The sequence below is a fragment of the Harpia harpyja genome, chromosome 10 (assembly GCF_026419915.1).
Source record: "Harpia harpyja isolate bHarHar1 chromosome 10, bHarHar1 primary haplotype, whole genome shotgun sequence".
Classification (NCBI taxonomy): domain Eukaryota; kingdom Metazoa; phylum Chordata; class Aves; order Accipitriformes; family Accipitridae; genus Harpia; species Harpia harpyja.
In genome coordinates, this window is record NC_068949.1 from 5756458 (window position 1) to 5778986 (window position 22529).

Below are 22529 nucleotides of genomic sequence, written 5' to 3' on the forward strand. Positions count from 1 at the left end.
GTCCCCCCCTCTCAGGCGTGGGGAGGGGGGGGGTGCCTGTGCGTACCCCGGTATCCATGGTGATGGGAGGCTGTCCACCCCCCCCCCGCCGTCCCACCTCCCCCCCCTCCGCTGCAGCCGGCGAGCAGCCGCAACCGGTGCGGCGGTACCGGCACCGGGGCTCAGCCCCGGGAAGGGGGGACCGGAGGAGGGACGGGGACAAACTGGTCCCCGTCCCCCCCCCCCCCCGCCCACATGCCGGCGATGCAGCCCCCGGAGCCAGGTCAGGCCGGCGGAGGTGAGTACCAAGACCTGATCTATTTTATTTTATCCGTAAAAAAAGGTGTTTACCCCCCCCCTCCCCCAAGCCCCTATTCCATCAGCCCAGCCTTTCCCCGCAGTGGTTTCCCACAGCCAGGCAGGGTGGTGGGTGGTCCATTGCCCCCCCGGCTGCTGGCCCCCCCATGTCCCCTTTTCACCGCGTCCAAGATGTCAGCGCTGAACGGAGGATGCCTCCATCCATCCGGCACCGAGCCAGGTGCTCGGCACCCCCTTATTTTCCTTTCCTCGTCTTCCACCTCACTTTTGAAACCGCCCGTCATTCTTCACCCATAGGACACCCACCTCCCGCTTAATGCTGCAAGACACTGCAGCCCAAAGAGGTAAAGTCCAGCAAAGTTTCGGGCTTAATATCGCAGGTTTCAGGCAACCTCATTACAGTCTTTGCTATCGCTTCTGCTAACGAAGGTGGTTCGTGCGGGTGTACCTGATGACGACTGGCCGCAGCACCTTGCCCCAGCAGTCCCGATGCTTCCTTGCCTCTCCGAGAGGCTCCTTCTCCCATGCCTGCAAACCCCCCCCTTTCTGAAGCCCCACTGGCAACGTGTTGGCTGAATCCTGCGCCCAGGACAGGGGTATAGAGGCTGGAGAGGGCCTCCTTGCATGCCGGAGCCTCAGGGAAGCTGGTGGTCCCAGCGGTTGGGAAAAGGATCTTGGCTGGCGAGCTGGGCACCGGCACAGGGATGGGGGGATGATACGGCCACCCCCCACGCAGAGGCTTTGCAGTGCTTTCTCAGAGCAGGGCTGACCTGCAGGCGGTTAGGCTGAGCCTTAAAGCAAAAATATGCCTTTGCTTGCCTTAAAATTGCAGCCTGGGTTTGCCCAGAGTAAATCCCATCACCGCTGCAGGCAGCTCCTGCCTGCCCCTGGCATCCTCTCGCATCCCTGCCTGCGTAAAGCTGGGGAAACCCGGGGGTGGGTGCTGCACAGACCTGCTCCTCCTGTTAAATCTGTAGCGACAAAACGCCACCCCCCCCCCCCCATCAGAAGCTCTCAGGGTCCCAGATAACGATCATAATTATGTATAATTATCTCTTTATATGTAAAGGGAGGGCAGGGTCTCCTCTGCCCCAGCCCACCTCCCTTGGGTACTGCGGCTTTGCCAGCTAGAAGGTTTTAGGGGACCTCAGACTGCAAACCTCGACCTCACAGAGAAGCAGCAGCAGACACCCGAGAAGCAGAGACGTTCCCAGGCTGGCTGTGCTGGGGACCACACGAACACAGCTCCCACACGGTCGGAGCGTTGCGGTGTCAGGACATGGATTTCTCTTCCCTGCTCACCCCTAAAAAAAATCCCATGAGAACAGGCTGTCTTCTGGACTGCTTTAATTCCTCATCAAAATAATGATATGAAATAATAATGATATGAAATAATAATTATGTAAAAGAATAGTAGTATAAAATAATAATTCAGCCCAGGTGCTACAGTACCTTGGGCTGAACAACCCAAGGAGAAGGAGACTTGTTGGGGCACCGAGATGATCCCGGCAGGACACATCCCAGCCAGGTTGGGCACTGGTATAAATACAAAAACCCACCTCCGAGGGCATTAAGAAATGAAGGGAATAATCACTTTATCCTCTCCCACCTTCACTTTCCTGCCTTCCCTTCCCCAGGCCCTTCCAATGGCAGCTGGCCCAACTCTACTGCAAGCGAGAGCCACCTCCTGAGGGAGAACTACACCTTCTCAACATACTACCAGCACTCCTCCCCTGTGGCCGCCATGTTCATCCTGGCCTACACCTTCATCTTCCTCATGTGCATGATCGGCAACATCCTGGTGTGCTTCATCGTGGTGAAGAACCGCCAGATGCGGACAGTCACCAACATGTTCATCCTCAACCTGGCCATCAGCGACCTGCTGGTGGGCATCTTCTGCATGCCCACCACCTTGGTGGACAACCTCATCACGGGTGAGCGGGGCAATGGAGGGGTGAGATGCAAGGCAGGGAGAGAAAGTGGTGGGGAACATCACCCACCTTCTGCCCCGCACCCATGAGGCCACCCCATGGGTGATTTTTCTGCTGAGGATGAGGAGGGCAGGTGGTGGCCACTCAACCACATCTGATGAAAGGTATCATTTCATTTAGAGCCACTACTTTAGGGGGGTAAAGGCCTTTTGGTTTTCAGGTTTTGGACATTTTTGGCAAAATAAGTATGACCTTAATGCTGCATTTACATATTTATGTTCAACCATTCTCCATCAAGCAACACTGAATAAACGCCTCCTCTTCTTGCATCGATCTTCTCCCATGCTGGCTCAGCTCTGCCTGTTGACCTTTCCAAAGATAAAAGGCGACACTGGTACAATTGGCAGGGTTTAGCCGCAGCAGTAGCCAGGGCACAGGGCAGAGTCTGTATTTATTACAGGGCGTGATTTATTTATTGCCAACGCCTTAGCACTGGGGTCAAGAAACAAGATGAAAGCCCTTCTGATTGAGGATCCCAAGGTCAGTCCCCGTGATAACAGCTCAAGCCCTATGCAAGGGTAGGAGAAATGACAACCACCGTGTTCCTTGAGTTTCTAAGCAGTGCAATATGCATCTTTTTTATCAATTTGGGTTTTTTTCTCCAAGCATCTGTACTGCTAAAGGCCATCTCTGTATAAGTAAAAAATGCAGCCCCCCCTTAGGAGCAGGATTTAGCATCCCCCAGCAATGACACGGCGGATGGGGACATCTAGAGGGAGCTGCTGATGGACCTGGCCGAGCCAAAGGCACCTACAACCTCCGTGGTGTCCCCTCGCAGGTTGGCCCTTTGACAATACCATGTGCAAAATGAGCGGCCTGGTGCAGGGCATGTCCGTCTCCGCCTCCGTTTTCACGCTGGTGGCCATCGCCGTGGAGAGGTATGTTGGCGTGGGCATGGGGGGACGTGGGCACCAAGCCACCCCCAGGGTGTTCAGGTGTCCCGTGCCATTTCCATCACGGGAAAGCTCCTGGGGATGTCAGGAGTGCGTCCCAGCTCTCCAGGAGGACCACAAATCTGTCCATGGGGCAAGGTCCTTCCCCACCTTGGGCTGAAAACACCAAAACTGGAGAGATCACAACCTATCTCTGCCACCAAAAGCCATCTGTAAAGAGCAACCCACCTTACCCTCCCTTCCCACACCCAGGTCCTGGCCACCCTCCTTCCCCAGGGACATCCCATCAGGTGCCCAAAGCCACCCACCGCCTGCCTTCCCACAGGTTTCGCTGCATCGTCCACCCCTTCCGGCAGAAGCTGACACTGAGGAAAGCCCTGGTGACCATCACCCTCATCTGGGTGCTGGCCCTGCTCATCATGTGCCCCGCTGCCATCACCCTGACCGTCACCAGGGAGGAGCACCACTTCATGGTGGACACCTACAACAACTCCTACCCCCTCTACTCCTGTTGGGAGGCCTGGCCCGAGACAGGGATGAGGAGGATCTACACCACCGTCCTCTTCTCCCACATCTACGTGGCCCCCCTCGCCCTCATCATCGTCATGTACACCCGCATAGCCTTCAAGCTCTTCAAGTCGGCGGCGCCTGCCGGCGGCCGAGAGGAGCCGGAGGGGAGGAAGGTCTCCCGGAGGAAGGCCAAGGTCATCAACATGCTCATCATCGTCGCCCTCTTCTTCACCCTCTCCTGGCTGCCCCTCTGGACGTTGATGCTGTTGACGGACTACGGGCGGCTGAGCGAGGGCCAGCTCCGCCTGGTCACCGTCTACGTCTTCCCCTTCGCCCACTGGTTGGCCTTCTTCAACAGCAGCGCCAACCCCATCATCTACGGCTACTTCAACGAGAACTTCCGACGGGGCTTCCAGGAGGCCTTCCGGGCCCCCTTCTGCTCGCCCCGCCGCCATCGCGACGGCCGCCGCGCGATCCTCTTCGGCACCCGCAACCGCGTCTTTGCCCAGGCGCGGGCCAGCGACTCGCCCCCCGCCTCCGAGTCGGGGCCGTTGGCGCCGCGCCGCGCCGGCGTCCCCGCCTGGGACGGCTGACCACCCACGCGGCTACCGGGCGCCTCCGGACCGCGAGGCTTTACGGGGTGGGGAACGGGGTTTCGCCACGGTCGCGGGCCGCGAGTCGCTGAAATAAAGGCGCGTCCCGCTGACGCCATGTCCCTGCCTTAGCGTCGTCGGGGAACGGGGCGGGGGGGGGCACGTGGCGGACCAAGCCATACCACACCGCTGTGGCCACGCCATGCCGTACTGCTGGGCTACCCAAAACCGTGGTGAGTTGCCCACACCCTTCGCCGCCCCCCCGCCCCCCGCCACGCCACTGCGTGGCGTGGCGGGGGGCGGGGGGGCGGCGCAGGAGGAGTGAGCTCCGCGCCTGCGCAGTGCTCACCTCGTTGGACACCTCCCTCGGGGGGGCGGGGCGGGGCGCGTCGCGCCTGCGCAGTGCGGCAGCCGGCGGGCTGAGCGCGGCACGATGGCCGGTTACAGCGTGGAGGAGCGGGCCGCGCCTCACAGCTTGGAGTACCGGCTTTTCTTCAGTGAGTGCTTGCCGTCTTCCTCCTCTTCATCCTCCCAGCTCGGGGGTTGGGGGGGGGGGGGGCGAGCTCCTCTGAGGGAGCCCCCACGGCCTGAGGTGACACCCCCCCCCCCCCCACCTGAGGCGTCCCCTCAGGCCGGGCCTGACTTCTTTCCCCCGCTTTGCCTTGCAGAGGATGCCGCCGGGCGCTACATCTCCCCTTTCCATGATATCCCCATTTACGCGGACCCCGGCAAGGTAAGGGGGGAGAGGGGCCGGAGCAAAGAGCAGTAGGCCGGGTGGCTGGTGTGGCCTCGTTGGCCTGCGGCCAGCGACATGAGCAACCGCTGGAGCTCTGGGCCCTGGGTGTGAGCATTGAGTTGGTCAGGGAGCGAGGTCCTGCAGGCCTGAAATACCCGAGGGAGGCTCCCAATTCCTTACGGTCGTTCTCGGCAGGAGCGCCTAATGGAAGCATCACCAGGTGTTGCAAAGAATGGGTGCCCTTTTCTTGCGGTTTTGGGTAGAGTGACGTAGGACAAGAGAACGGATGATCCCGTTCTCATATTTGCGTCTGAGATACGAGTGGTTGTCTTGAACTTGCCCGTGAGGTCGCATGAAAGCGTTTTGGGTTAAAAGAAGCAGTCTCCTGTTTAACTAAATATCTGCATCCACTCCTATGGAGGTATATGCTCATGCTGCATGATGTTTCAGGCTTGGGTTTTGACTGCAGTAAGGCCACTTTATGCCCGCAGTATAATCAGCTGCTGAACAGAACGTGAGGATGTTAAATTCTTGCTGTAGCAGCTCCTGGGGACCTCTTGCCTCACAAAAAGTGCAGGTGGGGAACCTGCCGCATGCAGTGCTGCAGGGCTTTTACATCCTTCCTGCAGTCGGTCAAATTAGGCTGTTCCAAATCACTGTCTAAAATGCCCCAGCTATAGGAAACCAAAACAGCTGTGCTTCAGTTTTCACTAAATGCTTTTTCAGTGGTAACTTGGGCTCTCTGACTGTGTTCCTTACCTTTGCAGCTCGTTTCTTCTTTTAACACATACTAAAAAGCTGTGCAGATTAAGAAACATAGTACATGAACTGTTCTAAAGTTCGTGATAGAGAGGTATAATTTGGAGGTAGGGAGTGGTTATTGGAAAGGAAAAGAGTATGCAGAATTGAGAGATGAATCTCTGAAAAGTAGCTGATGGAACTTTGAGGTGCAGGTGGTGTCAGAATGTGCTCTGGGAAGTCTGAGGTGGCTTTTGCCGGCTCAGAAGGGAAAAGATGGATTGTAGTCATCAAGGACAGTGGCAAAGCAGTTTCTGTGGCCAACTAGGAAAGCAGTTTTCAAAAGCAGGTGTCTGAAAGGTAACTCAGACAAGGAAAACCCAGATAATGCTATGCTTTGCAGATGCTTGCAGAACAGGGGAGGAAAGAGCAGGGGAGTCTGTATAGGGGTGAGGAGGGTTTCCGTGGCCTGGTAATGATTAACAAGGGAAACTGGACTGCTGATGTGCCTTCAGGCGCTTAGTGCTGCTTGCCAGAGTCCCTGTGCAGCTAATGCTGCTTTCTCATGCCAAGTCATTAAGAGAAGAAAGTATCACAGAAGGTCACAATCCCCAAAGTTACACAATAGCCCTGACCACATTAGACCTCCTTCTGTTGCTGGAGTGCCTCTCCACAGAGATTTTACCCGTTACTTAGCAGATTCATTACCAGCTATGGTAGGGAGCCCAACTTGGAGCAAAAGGTTGTCTGTCTCTGTCTGGGCTCCTTGATCTTTATCCTTAGACTTCTAAGACGCTGAGAGGATTGCAGGGTGTTTTTTTCAGTCTAGGGCTGGGATGTGCTGACCTTATCTGTACCTGTGTACCTTGGCATTGCGAAGGAATGACCTTGGGCTACTCACTGGGTGTCTTAGACCAAAGCAGATCTGTCAGTTGGACTGTGGGGAAACTGGGAGCCTAACAACAATACACCCCTGAGTCGTCTTTCTTTGCCTGCAAAGCCATAAGCACCCTGCCTTGCCTCATTCCTTTCCTTAAGTTACTTATAAATAAAAATACTATATAACTTTTTACATATAAATTGCAAATGAGCAGTGACCCCCTGCAATTAAGGGGATGTAATAAGATTCCCTTAGGGAAGGGTGTGGGCAAAGTCAGTGATGTAACAGCACTCATTGCACAACAGCAGTCTAATTATGGTGCAGTACAGGTGTGAGGGATTTTGCAATGCTAATACTGCTTAACATGGGGATTAGAAACCTTGTCAATGCTAGGGAGCAAGGTTTGACTTTTTTGTTAAAAGCCATAATCTCTTCAAACAGCAAATGTTAAGGTTCAAGTGTGGAGAAGCTTGTTTTCTTGAAGAGGAGTCTGACATTGAACTCTCAAGAGTCCTCTCAGCCCTGCTGGAGTCAACAGGAGATGTTTTCAAGTGTCATCTGTAAACGAGATACTGCAAGATGTGGTTCTGCGTTTCTCCCCCACATCTTTATGCTTGCACCATGCCGCTAACAAGGTCTGCTTTTATAGGAGTGTCAGCTTGGAGAGGGGGAGCTCGGGCATCTTTCACTACTTCAAGACAGGCTAGAATATTTGGGAGCGATATTCTCAGTCGTTCAGGATAGTACCTAGGTACCCACATTATTAAATAGATGGCTTACTCCTGTAAGTCTTGCCTCTTCTAGATTCCCAGGGTGGCTCTTGCTGTAGCATTAAGCGCTTTGTATTTAATAAATATGCCTAAAACCTCATTTTGTTATGTCCAGGATAGTTTGTATGAAGCTGTCTTTGATTCATTTAAACCTAACCATTCTGTAACCTAGGAACATGATGGAGATGTTCATAGGTGGCAACTGATGGAGAATGTGTGGGTAACCTCAATCTAGCTTTTGCTGGTGTCTTTCATGGGATTCAGCTTTGAGTGATGCCATGTGACTGGCTGGACTACAGGACTTCTATCAACGGTATCAAAACTGGCACTGGAAAAAACAGAAAAAAAAAAAAAGTTATGGTTTTCATGCGAACTGGCTGGCTTTTATGCTTACTTATATGCGTTCCCTAGTTTAAAGTGTGGTATTGAGATTCCTTCCCATTCACTGATATTTTGCTTTCTTCAGAATGTGTTCAACATGGTTGTGGAAGTACCTCGATGGACAAATGCTAAAATGGAGGTAACTATATTACAGTTCCTAGCTTAAGTGCTTGAGCTGACTAGTCTATTAATCTTTGGCTTTGCTGATTCTCTCCTTCTCAATTCCACTTCCTGAATCAGAGTGGTTTCTAACTTCTCGTGTAAATACTTGCTTAATGCTAGAGGTCTGGTATGGAGGCTGAGCCTTGCAGAAGTTAGATTAACTTAAAATTCTTCTGTGGCTTCTGATTAAAGCAGCGTCTTGTGGCTGTCAGCCCCATGTGGTTCTGATGTTTGTAAGTCTGCTGAAAACTATATCCCAGGAGATGGCAATGTAACAGGAAATGGAGTTGTCCAATATGTGCTATGGGCTTCAGGGTCTCTTGGCTTGTCAGTTAACAGCCAGCTTCATTAAAGACAAAAAAAAAATCGCTTGGCTTTTCTTAGAGAGCAAAGTAGAGAGATTTATGTAACTTCTCTTTCAGATTGCAACAAAGGATCCCTTAAACCCAATTAAGCAAGACGTGAAGAAAGGAAAACTGCGCTATGTAGCTAACGTGTTTCCCCACAAGGGTTATATCTGGAATTACGGTGCTATCCCACAGGTACTGTAACTTGTCTCGGTGGCTCACCCATTCTGGTGGGGAGGAGGGAGAATGCCTGTGTGTGTCTCTCGCTACCACTGTATTAATGAGCAAAAGATCAGCTGAGGGTCTGATCTGGAACACAGCATTTGCATCTCCATATATAATCTTGCTAATGAAGAGGACCTGTCAAGAAAGCAGGGGTACTTTTAAGTAGAAATCTCAAGAGGTAGGCTTGTAGCTAATGCTGTAAACAAGCTATTTGAGGATGCGCAGCTGCTGCTAGTGAGGTACCTGCTGTGTTGCTCCTCTCTGTGGCCTCTTGGCAGTTTGGCTGGACAGTAGCTGGCAGGTCCTTGTCTTTGGATGAAGGAAGCTGTCACTACACAAGGAACTGGGAGTCTGGCAATGCAATGCCCTCAGTTCCTGCCTGGCGAAGCATAAAGAGCTGATGTTTTAAGCTAATAATGGTACAGGATCTTGGTGTACAGCCCTTAGGCTGAATCTTTACAGAAGATTCTTCTTGCAGTGAATTAGCTGATTGTTTTAGACTTTGGATGTGGGCAATGAAAATCTGAATAGATCTAAAGGGCTGTATCTTTCCCGTTTCTACCTGTCTTATTGTTCAGGGTCTAAAACACACAGCTAGGCTATTGTATTGACCTGTTGGATGGCCGTAGATGCCCTGTTCTCAGTGTTGGATCTGAGTGGCAGAAAGGCACTCAGAAGTCCAGAGACTGGGTGAGGCAGACGTCTGCAGCTGCACAGACACACTTTCTCTGAAACAGCTGGCAAGGGGGGACTGACCTGGGTCGTGACACCTGGACACATGCTCTTAACTGGCTGGTGACCGGTAGATGAAGAGGAACTTTGAGCAAGGCTGTTTGCCTCTGATGTTCTCTAAGGTTTGCGTTTCCTTTAGAGAAATAAATTGTCAGTGGCAGTTCACAGGGAAACACACTGAATTTTGTAATTCTCATCTTGGTAGCAGTGCCTGTCGAGTGCTTTCTCCAAGTGGCTTGAGACGGTGTTTCAAAGGTGAATTGTTTTGTACTTGGATGGATTCTGGAGCCGGTTTCTTTGTGCAGAATGACAGCTTTTGAAGCCTTTGCTCAGTCATGTGTTAGTGGATCAAAGGTGGTTTTGCACATCAAGGTCAAGGGACCGAACTTAACACTCCCTTGTAGGGAAGTGCGATAGCGATTGTGAAGAGTCCTTCAGCACCACCCAGGTTTCAGTACATCTTCCTGAATGCTCTGGATGCATCACGAGGTCTTGACTATACTTGTCGTGTCCTGGCATGCAGAGACTTGGGAAGAGCATTCCTTCTTTTTATATCTCAACAACCTTAGAGGTAGTTGCTCCTTATGATGCAGGTGGGCATGGTGTCCTTTCGCTCCTGATTAGAAGCGTGTTTTAAGCAGCTATTATTTTTGGAGGCATAGCTCCAATGCCTTCTGGAGTCCTGTCTTTTGACTTATACTCACCGCTTTAGGTGAGATGCACTAGGACGCTGGGTAGCACAGGCTATGGGACTCTGCATTCTTGTCACTGCTCTAGTGTAACAATGTGTCTTTAATTGTTTAATTAAAAGGAAACAATACACCCTGTCTGTCTTCCATCTCTGTTGGACTGCTATCTGGAGTTCAGGAAACTTCTGTTAAGAAATGAATAGGGAGAGGAACAGGCAGGCAGCCAAATCAATGAGTGTTCTTTATAGATGTGAACTTCACCTTTATGCAGCTGTGGAACGGAGGAGGAAGTCTGGAAAGTTGTTGAAAAAAGGCTTGTAAGTGGGAGGGAGCAGCTTACCCTTTTCAAGATAAGACCTTTTAACTTGGATTCAAACTGCATTTGCAGGCACAACTGAAATAGTAGCCCAACTGCTAGACCTGAAAGCCAGCATGAAGTGAGCCATCATCTGTATTTTCGAGGCAATTGCATGCCTGAAATAAACCTGCTTTTTGTTTCCTCTTGAAACCTGAGAGTTCTTATTTGTGTGCGTTTTTTGGTTTTTGGGGTTTTTTTGCAGACTTGGGAAGACCCAGGTCACAAAGATGAAAATACTGGCTGCTGTGGAGATAACGATCCAATTGATGTGTGTGAAATCGGAAGCAAGGTAATGCACTCTAAAGGGTAACTGTCTTTTGAAACGTAATTAATGTCTCTGAAGTCAATTACCCCAAGACATTATTCAGTTCCTACCTCCTCTACCTTAAGAATGTGATGTTTCCCTCCTCTACCTCTGGAGATCGTTGATGAGATCTTACAGCGGCAGCCTTGTGAGCCAAGGTTTGTGAACCGCTGATAAGCGATAGCTAATTTTGTGGTACCCAACTGCTTGCTGAACTCTCACAGCTTGCACAGTCTCCTGTTGTGCATTCCTTGGATGCATCAGTACAGACAACAAGGTCCTTGTCCTTGCAGGTCTGCTCTCGAGGAGAAGTCATCAAAGTGAAGGTGCTGGGCACACTGGCACTGATTGATGAGGGAGAGACAGACTGGAAGATAATTGCTATCAATGTTGAAGACCCTGAAGCAGACAACTATAATGGTAAGTAACAGGAGGGAGGAGCAGGCTGCGTACTTCTCTCTGTGGAGAGCCTGCAGGAAACTTTCAAGTCAGGACATGGGCTTGCTGCTTCTATGCCATGGTATTAATCAGATGTGATACTGGAAGGACCGCAGAGCAGGATGTTATCAATCCTGTAGCAAAACATTTTACCACCGTTTATTGCAAATTGTCAGTCCTCTGCACAGCCTGGCATCTCAAAGAAGAGGGTGGCTATACAGCCTGTCCTCTGAGTGGAAGGAAAGGGGTTGTCCAGCAGGTCTCTAGTCAAAGCTGTTTAAATGCATCCATGCTCCTGGGGGCAATCAGGATATACTGTGAAGATGAAACACTAACTTCCCTGTGCAGATATCCACTTTGTGTCTTCATCGTAACCCCTCTGAAATGTTGCTAAGGCTACTTGAGGAGGGGCAGCTCAGAAGAGCAGGGTAGTAGCTAAGTAACTTCTGTTACTAGATATGGCTAACAAACCTTTTCTCCCTGGCTAGATATCAATGACGTCAGAAGGATGAAACCTGGATACTTAGAAGCTACAGTGGACTGGTTCAGAAGATATAAAGTACCTGATGGAAAGCCAGAAAACCAGTTTGCTTTTAATGGTGAATTTAAAGACAAGGTAGGATCGTCTTTCTGCATTACTGTGAGCATGCAAAGGCATGCTGTCTAAAAACTGAGCTCAAGGTGCATGGGGACACAAACGAGTAGTCGCTCAGAGAATGGATTTCTACAGGGCTGCTGATAGCTGACTTTGTTCCTCCTGCTGTTTTTCCAGCCTACTGTTCTGCTTGTTTCCAGCCCAGTGCTTGCAGGAATACTAGGAGAAAAAGCATAGGGTTATCCCTGGCTGCTGTTGGATATTATCAGTTTTTCTTCTAGATGACATTCATGTGGGATCACTTCAGGGCTGGGAGCCTCTGTGTCAGAACCCGGATGGAAAACACCAGGTTTATTTGCTCCTGCTGTGGAGCCAAGCGTGCTTGACATCACCCTTTGCCTCCCTTGCTCACCGGCCTTGTTCCACTGCAGCCTGATGCAAGTTGAAGTTAACTCAGGAGTTAAAATGCTTCTTCCTTTGGGCATAAAGTGTTCCCTCACGCCCTTTGAGTAAGGTTCTGCCTTGGCAGCGTTATTCCCCTGCCTCTTCTCTGGGTTGGGTCAGATAATCTACTGCTCCTGAACAGGTGAAATCCTGGTTCTGTGCCCTTCCTCCTGCCAGTCCTGGTGTGCTGTGAGTGGGTTAGTGAGGTGACTCAACTCCCAGAGCTCCAGAGTCGGTGCAGAGAGTGGGAGGGCCTGCAAAACCTGGTGTGGGGAGGAAAGGGTAAGGGGGGCTAAAATGGAAGTCACGTTGGAGTGGACTTTTCCCCTTCCGCTGTAGCACAGCACTAGGTTGGGTGGGCTGAGACATCTTGCTGCCCCTCAGGATGGGTGAAAACAGAATCAAGGCCAAGGCGGAAAATAGGGACAAAGAACCTCGCACGTGTTGCTGCAGTGTTTTATTTGGCTCTGTGTGGTATCAAACCAGGATATTTATTGCTGGGTGTTCACGCTAACAAAGAATTGTGTGTGTTTCCTTCTGCAGCTGACAGGTTAATGCTTGAGCATATACTACTTTTTTTTAAGGAAAAAAGCTGTGATATGCTTGGAAGCAGATTAATTTTTAAATAGTTGCAAAGCTAGATTAGGTGCATGTCTCTTCCTGTTGATCTGCGCAGCAGTTGAGTGATTTGCCTGGAGTGGAAGAAAGCTCGCAGATAGGTCGGGATCAGCTAGCTGCTGGAGACAAACTGAGTGGGACGAGCAGCAGGGCGGAGGTGCTTTTATAATACAGCACTGGCCTGAGACTAGAATATCTGCGTTCAGTTTCTTTTGGACTCGCTAGGTGACCTTGGCGTATCCTCCCATCTTGAAAGCAAGGCAATTTGTGTTGTAAAATCCCCCTTGTTTCAGCTGTTGTGCACTGGGAGGTTGCTGTTGTTCCTGAAAGGCGCAGTAATGGAAGAGGTCTCTTTGAGTGCCTTCCAGAGTCAGAAACTTTCTAAAATCAGCCTATAAATACTGGCCTCTCATTCCATATAACTGATAGTCTGGAAAAGATGGTCTACTGCTTGCACGTAACATGGTGTTTGTTCTCATCTTCAACTTCAGGATTTTGCTATGAAAGTCATCAAATGTACTCATGAACACTGGAAAGCTTTAATAGCAAAGAAAACTGACGGAGGGGAGATCAACTGGTAGGTTAATGCTTGTGGTGCTGTGCATGTTCCTTTCCCCTAAACAAATAACCCTGAAACTTCCTTTCCTGAGTTGTGCCGTGCTTTCTCTTAGCTGCTGGCTGTCTCCACAGGCCTTCCCCTTCAACTTGGCAACTATAACAATGCTTCTTAATATTCCATTATTTAATACTCTTGGGGGTGAGACTTGGCTTTCACGTTCTCACAAGTGACCTATCTATTCTAGCACAAATCTGACGGTGTCCGACAGCCCTTTCTGCTGTAGTCAAGAGTGTGCAAAAGCTACTGTGGATGCAGTAAGTACAAATTTGCGTATCCTAACCCCAACGTTGGTATCAGGCAAAATGGCATGATTTGTGTGGTACCATAAACTGTCCTCTCTGTGTGAATAGCACATTGTATGCTCAGAATTTTTTGGATGACACCACCACACCTGTTTCTGGTTAAATAGGATGAATGTGGAGCAAGCCAGACATTCCTCCAGAGGCTTCTCCTTGCCCTTAGTCATCTGGGAGATGGAAACCTAAACAGAGTTTGCGTGAAGGGCTAAACTTCTGAACTGTAGCTTGGCTGTCAGCTGTTCAGAGAGTGTTTAAATACTTGGCCTTCCAAGAGCTTCACAGTACAGATCACCCTTTGAGAAAACAAAGTCTAACTCCTGAGAGCCTTGCAGCCAGGGACCATGCATCCTTTGCAGTGAAAAGCATGAAGTTCCCAGTGTGGTACTCCTATCCAGTTTCAGGACTTAACTGCATCTCCATAGGCTTGTGAAGTACTGCTGTTGGCAACTTGAAAGGGATTAGAGGAATGGGTCAGGAAAATCAAAACGGAGATACTGCCTCAGTGTATGGAAATGTGACTGGAAACCAGAGTCTCTCTGTAGGCTTGGAGAGACTTTTAAAACCACTGTCTTGGTTTTAAAAGTGCTTGTATCCTCTGGTGGTATCCGAGTTACTTTGTAAGTTTTTGAAAGTTCAACCCTCGCGGAGGATGTGTCACCAGACAGGGACCCTTATCTATCTTTGGCTGTTAAATAGCAGGTGAGAGCTCTTTGGAGAAGTTTTCTGAGAGTCCTTTGTACTTCTATTCCACCATCATGTTGTAGCTTTAAAAAAAGCAGGCTGCCTGCAACTGTATAGGCGCTGGAGCAGTAACTGCTCATGGTGAGAAGCAGGTGGCACTGTAGCCTGTGCTTAAAGCAGAGCACCTCTGGCATGTAGGACATCTGTGGAACGAGGAGGCTGTGGGGATGACGGGACTCACGCTGCCCGTGAGCTCATTTATTGCCTCACGGCTGACCAGCACTGTCTGCCACAGACCAGTTTATGCTTCGTAGATCTTAAACTGTGCTCAGTCAAGACTTGTGCAGCTCTAAATAATGTCTGGTGAGCTTCAGGTTTAAGGTCAACCTCCGTCAACAGCTACTGTCTGCTAATACGCTTCTCCTTTCAGGCACCGCCATGTAAAGCTGCTAACCCGATCCCACCCGAAGGTAAGTCTCAAAACCCATGGATACATTCCAATGCTGAGTGGAGACTTCCTCAAAGGAATTATCAATAAGAAAATGGGGGTCTTAACTGATAGCTAGGTATGGCTCTAGCACTAGGAGAAATGAAGGACCAGGAGAAATGAAGGACCTTGTTAGACCTAACTTGTGTCAGTAATACTGTTTGATTCCTGAATAACTTCTGTTGTTGCCTTACTTTCTTGTTTGGGTATGCAAGGTGGGTAAATGAGCGGTAAGTAGGAGACCTGCGGTGCCATAGTTTGCTCCAGAAGAGATTCAAGGTGTAGCAGGTCCTGCAAGAAGAGCACTGCAGAGGACTGAAGTGCAGTGATAGCCAGAGAGGGATTTTTGTTCCTCTGAAATAGGGGTTTCATCAGTATCCTCAGTGCAGGCGAGCCAAGGAAGGGAATTACTCCTTACCCGCACAGAGCAGAGGCAGGAATCAGTTGCATGTTCGGTGCTTCGGTTGCCATTGGACCTGTTGATCAGAGATCTGTCACTGAACAACTGTCCGCTGGAAGCTGGTGACGAGCCTTTAGAGGCCTCGGAACTCGATCCATCGCGTGGAGCGTGACTCCGTAAGACAAGGACGGCTGTGGGAGGAATCCGTGCTCAGCTGTCACCTTTTCCTTCCGTGCAAGGCAGCGATGGGCACCTTGCTCATGAAATCTGTACATTGCTGTAGCAGGGACGAGACCTGAAGGCAAGCGTGAGGTAATGGCGATGTTGAGAACCCACAGCTGTGTGGCAGAAAGAGGAGCTAGGCTGTCATCTCCAATCTCTTCATGGGTAATAAGACTGTGAAGAAATTGATGTCTTCTGCACAGGCACAGGAGTTGGAGGTAAAATGACTTTACCTCTGAGTCAGCAGAGCCAGAGGGAAGCCAAGCTAGCCGTGGCTTGCTCTCCTCACCTGAACTGAGTCACGTGTAGGCTGAGCAAGGGTGACTTCTTCAGGAAAACACATACACGTGGCTGCGCAAGAACCTGTTGGGTGTGTGGCGGTGGTGTTGACAGGAGCAGGAGGAAGCCCCTGTGCTGGAGGCAACGCGTGCAGTGCTCTGTGACTACCTAATTCAGTGGGTGGCTAACAGAGGAGTAACCCCCTCTTTTTTTTTTTTTTTTTTTTTTTTGTCCCCCAGTTGACAAGTGGTTCTACTACCAGAAGAACTAAGGCCTGAGGATGGGTGGCAAGACAGCTGTGTCCTTCCCACCGAGGAGTTGCCACATGCAGGAATAGAGCAGAAAAATAGCTTCAGTGTCAACAAGAAGACCTTGCCTGTAACTTTGCCGATTAGAATTACGTATCTAGCAGTGATGTGTCTGCTGCATCGAGGTCTTGTGGAGGCTAGAGGACGTAATTTATAAAATCAAAACACCCTGCTTGTGCATGGTCGTACAGTGTACTTTGTAAATGGCGACAGAAGATCGCTCACCTGGTACGTGTATGGACGTTAGAAATAAAAACTACTGAAACTGAACGCTGCGGGGCTCCCTCTCCTTTCCCTCCCTCTAATGAAGCACTGGAGCCAAGGTGTGAACAGCAGCCCTTAGACGGGTCCGTGCTGGGGGGGATTCGGGCAGGATTTATCGGGTAATGCGGTATCGTGTCCCTCAAAGAGAGGGGACTTTGACTTGGGGCGGCCGGGGGCCGGCCTCGAACCCGGGTCCTGGAGGAGCGGGGCGGGGCGACCTCGAACCCGCGCGCCGGCGTGGCGTCAGACGCACGGCCGACGTAAAGGAGCCAGCGCGGCGAAGCCGCCGGGCCGGAAGTGGGCGGGGCGCGCGCGGGGCGACGTATTTCCGGCGGGGAGCTGGCGGCTGCCGAGGAGGGGAGTCGGTGGCGCGGCGGCCCGGGGGCAGCCGGGGGTGAGCGGCGGTGGAAGGAGGGGCGGGGGGGGGGGTGGCCGGGCCCCGGGGATGGTGGGAGCGGGGGGGGGGGGGGCGGAGCGGGGCGGGGGGGGGCCGGGCGCGGGGCGGCGGCGGCGGGGGGTGACACGCAGGCAGGGTGGGGGCGGGGCGGGGGCTAGGCCGCACCGCCCGCCCTTGAGGCCGCCACCGGGGCCGCCTCCGACCCCCCGACCCCCCCTCCCCTTCTTTCCCTCCCCTCAGCGCCTCCCGCCGCTGTCCCAGCGGCCGCTGAGGCGATGGCGGGAGGCGGCCGGGGTGGTCCGGCGGCCGGTCCCTCGGGGAACTGGCCCCGGGGCGTGGGGGGGGGATTAGTCACCTCCCGGGGGAAACGCTTCTCCTCCTGCCCGCGGGAGGGAGGGGAGCGGGACCCGCTCCTGAGTGGCAGCATCCTGCGGGGGCGGCGGGGGGGGGGGGCCAAGCAGCCGGCTTCCATCGAGCACTGCCGCCTTTAACTCTGGTTTTGTCCCCACAGGAGATTAATCTTCAGCGATGTCTTTCATTTTCGAATGGATCTACAACGGCTTCAGCAGCGTGCTGCAGTTTCTAGGTAATGCCGCGTTTCATTAGTTCTTAAACAGCTCGGCGCGGGCTGCGGCAGCTGCCCCGAGGTCAGTTTGGCTTGTGCCCGTTGCCAAGATCGCTTAAAAGTTAGCGATTAAAGCGCATCTCTTTTGGAGCATGCGATAGCTCTGATTGGGATAGAGTCCGGTGAGAAAGCTGCAAACCAATGTTTTTTTACACCAGGAGGAGGAATAACTCTGAGAGTAATTTGGAGGCAGTTGGCTCCCACTCAATCTTTCTCTTGCCCTTTAGAAGCGTGAGAGCAGCTGGGCTGATGCCAAGGGCCCGTTTAGCTCGGTGCCCTGCCCCAGGCAGACATGCTGCCTAGCCAGGGAGGGAACCCCATCCTCCTCCTCCCCCTCCTCCTGGTATCCGAGCTCACCAGCTCCACCAGAGCTGACCCTTATTTCTCGCAGCTGCAGCTCACTGGCTTGCTTCTCCTCAAATTATCACTTCTTGCACCAAGCTACCCACCGTGGCGTGCCTGGGGGGAGCTGCTGGCTGCTGACTAATGCCCTCAGCGCAATCCGGCTTGAAGGCTCTTTGCGGATGTGCTGGCCAAAATATTGCCTAATCTGGGGTGACCTGCGCAGCTGGGCGGCTGCTTTACCGTGGTGTGAGCAGCCCTTTCCTGAGATGTGGGTGCTGGCAAAGCTCCTCCTGCCGGAGTCGTGAATTCCAGCGGAGGTCCTGGCTGGAGGACGGGGTGCTCTCTGTCTGGATCGCCTCATGAGGGCTAAGGAGGGACGAGAAAAAGTCCTGTTGGACACCTAAGGGAACTTTCACGCAGCAGATGCATACCTGGAAGTGGAAAAAAAGTCAGTTTATCTAAAGAAAATGATGTGTTGTTTCACGCTTTGCACGTTTTCTCCAACAACTTGCTGCTCTCTTTTATGAGTTTATTCAATTTTCACATTTAAATACCCCTTTGGGGGTGACAGATTGATCCGTAACCCATTGCACGTAAGCAGTGCTTTGCTGCACGCTCTTCTGAGATTCTCCCCCCTGGGATGTATCTGAGAAATGAACACGTTCCTCGTAGAAACACAAGCTTAGAAAATGTCCGTTGTTGTAGATGTTACCTTGCGTTGTCTTGGTAAAAGCCAGTTCCAGCTGTAGGGTTTTTTTCCCTACTGTTCTGTGTCCGTGCTGGAAGGACTGTAAATGCACACGTAGCAGCGTAGCTCTGGGCGAGGGGCTCATATAAACACAGCAGCAAGCGTCGCAGCACTTCTGCTCACCCGCCAAGATAAGCCTGCTGGAGTTTTTCTTGCTTGTTTGTTTTCCTTCCAGGTTTGTACAAGAAGTCGGGAAAACTTGTGTTCCTGGGCTTGGATAACGCAGGCAAAACCACTCTGCTGCACATGCTCAAAGATGACAGGCTGGGTCAGCATGTCCCGACGCTACATCCCAGTGAGTCTGCCAGCGACTGAGCCCTGCCTGCCTCGTGGTCTCGTTTTTTCCCCTTTAATTTTGGGGACATGGTCTCAAAAGATGCCTCAGTGATAGCTGTGCGTTGGGGCGGCAGACTTTAAGAGTCTTAAAACTGCACCTGAGGATGCAGCTGCACGTTGGTTGCCCGAGCTGAAGCGGATTTGCGTTTTCCTCTCAAATACAAAACGGAGAGCCCGAGAAGTGGCGTGGCTCAATTAATATGAGGTGCCTCTCTTGGGGAGGGAGTGGGTTTCTAATGAAAAGTGTAGTAGAGTGTAATAATTGCAGACTAATAAGCATGTGCTTAAGTGGGGAGGTGGGAGAAATTATTTTCTCCCGCTTGTGGTTTTGTGAAACGACTCCATCTCAGTGACTGAATTCTACAGGAAAGTCAGGGAATTCCTGAATTCTACAGTATATCGGATAGGATGAGCGTGTGTGATGTTAACGCGAGTCCCCGAGAAATTCTGGCCGTGGCAGCTGCTTTATTTTCCTGAAATGCAGCCTGTATTTTTACTTTTCAGCATCAGAGGAGCTGACGATTGCTGGAATGACCTTTACGACTTTTGATCTGGGTGGACATGAACAAGGTAAAAGTGAAGCTGCTGAGTGGGAGACACCGAATGAGATTAATTTTCTGATTCCTGCGATGTTCTCCAGCCACCTTGAGAAAAATCTACCAAAAAGTGATACTGAAAAGCGATAGCAATTAGCAGCACCTAATTATTTGTTGCCTGAAATTATTTACGGAGCAATACGTGGAAATAACCTCCTGGCTCTAGGATACCTGTTGTTTCAGTGGTTCGATACTTCTGCTTAGTTCTGGCAGTTTGGAAAAAAATGTGGCCAGTTCCTGCTCCGCTGCCTGAAATACTTATAGCCATGGAAGACTTGAATGTCGTAGGCTTATTCTTTTGAATAATTGCTGAGTTTTTGTGTTTAGACTTTCTAGAAGTTCTAAGCAAAGTTTTTCTGCCCTTTTTTTAAATACACAAAAATACCAGAAGAAAGACACCCCGGCTGAAAAGGCAGCCGTGGTTGCAGAGGCTTACTTAATGAAAGCCGAGCGAGCGTAACTGGCTCTCTGAACCACCTGGCTCGCGGCCTCAGCCAGTGCCTTCACCAGGAGGTCTTCTCTTGCCTTGAGGAAATCCTAACGAAGAGGGTGGCTCCTTTTTGGGTGTAGTTTTCCCCTTGCTCCGGTAGCGTTTTCACGGAGCGGTGTTTGTCACTTCTGTGTCTTCCAGCTCGCCGGGTCTGGAAGAACTACCTGCCGGCCATCAACGGGATCGTCTTCCTGGTGGACTGCGCAGATCACTCGCGTCTTATGGAATCCAAAGTTGAGCTTAATGTAAATATAGTTGTTGGGTTTTTTTTCCCCAAGACCTCTGAATAGCTAAATTTATAAATAATACTCTTCTTTTTGGAGCTGGAACTTGCGCACAGCGCGCTTTGAGAGTGTCGTGCTTTCGATTTGCACTTCCAGCACGCCTTTCGGGACAGCCGTGCGGTGTCCAAAGCGTGTGCTTGTAGGAATTTGCACGTTACTTTATGCAGGGACCGGATTGGTATGGATGTATCAGTATGCTCTCCCAGAGCTGAAGAAGTTTTGAAACGGCCCATGCGTTTAGATAGGAGCCGCTTCTGCGAAACCTTTCTGGAGAGACTCCTCTTCCGCAGGAGTACTGTAGCACCAAAAAATAGCCCTCGGTGGTCACAGAGCCTCAACAAAATGTTTTTCCTCAAACTTAACTCTTCTTCTGTCTTGCACGCAGGCACTAATGACAGATGAAACAATATCCAACGTGCCAATCCTTATCTTGGGTAACAAAATCGACAGACCAGAGGCCATCAGTGAGGAGAAGCTGCGGGAGATCTTTGGGCTCTACGGACAGACCACGGGAAAGGTAGGGGGGCATCCAAATCTCGGGTTGTCCGCAAGCCAGGGAGGGCCGGCCTGTTTCCTTGTGCCGTCCAGAAACTAACTGAGCTGCCGCCGTGAATTTGTCCACAACGTTGACCAAGGCGAATCTTTAATACGAATAGTTTTGAAACTGCTAGAATTGTGCAAAACATGGTGGTACCTCTACAACAGTTGGGGAATTGGGCGTCGAGCTGATATTTTAACGCGTTGTCTGGCTCTTCTGCTTTCATTACGCTGCGTTTCCATCCCATTACCCGTCTAATCATTTTTTTTCAGCGTTTAAAAAACAGCCTGGTTAGAGGGAATTGATCAGAAATGCCGGGTGACGGTAGCAAAAGACCGCAAGGCTACTCTAGGTGCTGGCTTATCCGCGCAGTGACGGTTGCTTCTTGCATCGCGCCGCCAAGTATCGCGGGTACGTTGGGGCCGTGCCTCGAAAAGGGCGTGCTTCAGCGTTCCTAGCACCCGTTCTCCCATGCTGCTGGCTCCCAAAATTCCGGTGGCCAGGTCCTTCTTGCCCAGGGTCCGGCGTGCAGCCGGGAGAGGAGGCTCCCGGGGCCCAGCAGGGTTTCCCTAGACCCGGTCGCCGCTTCACGAGGCGGGCAGGGGTGCGGTTCTGACTTCTTTTTGGGTTTCCCTAGGGAAATGTGCCACTGAAAGACCTGAACGCCCGCCCCATGGAGGTGTTCATGTGCAGCGTGCTGAAGAGGCAAGGCTACGGCGAGGGCTTCCGCTGGCTATCGCAGTACATCGACTGACGCTTGGACGGACGTAAAAGAGTTTTACTCCTCTGGACTGATCCTGTTCACAGCTTCCCTGTGGACTTTTCTATTCGAACGCGGAAGGTTTTTCCAACCGCTTACTGGCATTGACCAAGAGACACTCCTGGTTTTCGGCCGCCCTTATCGCACAGTGGTGACACAACTCTTTTCCACGCGGCGGGGAGGCAGCGCCGCCGTTCTGCACATGGGTGCGAGTTGTCCCTTTCAGTTGGGTTACAGCGGGAAGTAAAAAAAAAAAAAAAGAAAAAACAAACTCTGCAGGCTGCGCTGTTAACAGCTGAAAAAGAGAGCACGTCTCACCACTGTGGTTAATTGACTTAAAAGGAAAAAAAAGAAAAAAAAAAAAGGAAAAAAAAAAGAAAAAGAAAAAGCAATTATATTTTTTAAAGAAAGCGTTAATGTAAACAGCGTCCCTTCTAACTTTTTAGTTGTTTAGTCCAGAGTCCGGTTAGGGTTTTTTTAAAAATATATTTAACAGTATTTAGGTATTTCACAAATTACTGAACCGAGGTATCACGCTATTAGAAGTCCTCAATAAACGTAGCGTTTGGGCTTAACTGAGCTGCCGGGTGGCTGTGCTGTCTCACGCTGACCGACGAGGAGGAGGAGGAGGAAGCGGAGGAGCCAGGTGCCATCCCAGCGGCTTTCCTCTTAACCCGGATTTTTCCGGAGCGCCCGCTTTTTGGGGGGTGGCCGGGTGCTCCCTCCCACCTGCTTACCCCCCCCCTACAGCCAAGGCCAGGCTCTGGGCTGAGCGCATTGGATCCTCTCGCTGTGACGTCATGGCGTGACCCCGGGGAACCCGTTTCCGGTTGTCGGTCGACGTTGGCGCAGCGCGAGGTCGCCGGTGTCGCCTGGACCCGCTTGCTTTTCTCCTCGGCGGCTGTTTGTTCGTCTGAGGTTTCGTGGCGGCCTAGCGCTCGTTTGCCGTTCGAGGCAGACGTGATTTTCCCCCGGGAGTGACGAAGGCCTGACGTCAACGCACGCGCTGGGCCCAGGCTGGAAACCCGCCGTCACCTCTGGGCCCGGAGGGGGGGCGGGGACGGTCACCGCCTCGTCGAGCGCCCCGCCCCCGCCACCCCCCCAGCCAATGGGGAGGGCGCAAGCTCCCGCCTCAGCCAATGGGCGAAGG

General features: G+C 51.6%; 3 protein-coding genes across 3 annotated transcripts; all 3 read left to right on the forward strand.

The window, feature by feature from the left end:
• Window positions 1-1873: 1873 nt before the first annotated feature.
• NPFFR1 (neuropeptide FF receptor 1) lies at window positions 1874-4534 on the forward strand. Its single transcript, XM_052799354.1, has 3 exons — window positions 1874-2231; window positions 3067-3166; window positions 3507-4534. The coding sequence occupies exons 1-3, from the start codon at window positions 2042-2044 to the stop codon at window positions 4282-4284; spliced, it is 1068 nt and encodes a 355-aa protein (XP_052655314.1). The 5' UTR covers window positions 1874-2041; the 3' UTR covers window positions 4285-4534.
• Window positions 4535-4638: 104 nt separating this feature from the next.
• On the forward strand, window positions 4639-16266 carry PPA1 (inorganic pyrophosphatase 1). The gene is made up of 11 exons (XM_052799396.1): window positions 4639-4781; window positions 4953-5017; window positions 7875-7928; window positions 8374-8493; window positions 10505-10591; window positions 10900-11026; window positions 11533-11660; window positions 13193-13278; window positions 13505-13574; window positions 14731-14770; window positions 15928-16266. The coding sequence occupies exons 1-11, from the start codon at window positions 4718-4720 to the stop codon at window positions 15957-15959; spliced, it is 873 nt and encodes a 290-aa protein (XP_052655356.1). The 5' UTR covers window positions 4639-4717; the 3' UTR covers window positions 15960-16266.
• Window positions 16267-16537: 271 nt separating this feature from the next.
• Window positions 16538-21958, forward strand: SAR1A (secretion associated Ras related GTPase 1A). Its single transcript, XM_052799746.1, has 7 exons — window positions 16538-16654; window positions 17169-17243; window positions 18551-18670; window positions 19216-19281; window positions 19939-20042; window positions 20467-20598; window positions 21257-21958. Exons 2-7 carry the CDS (start codon window positions 17186-17188, stop codon window positions 21371-21373), a joined length of 597 nt encoding a protein of 198 aa, XP_052655706.1. The 5' UTR covers window positions 16538-16654; window positions 17169-17185; the 3' UTR covers window positions 21374-21958.
• Window positions 21959-22529: the final 571 nt, after the last annotated feature.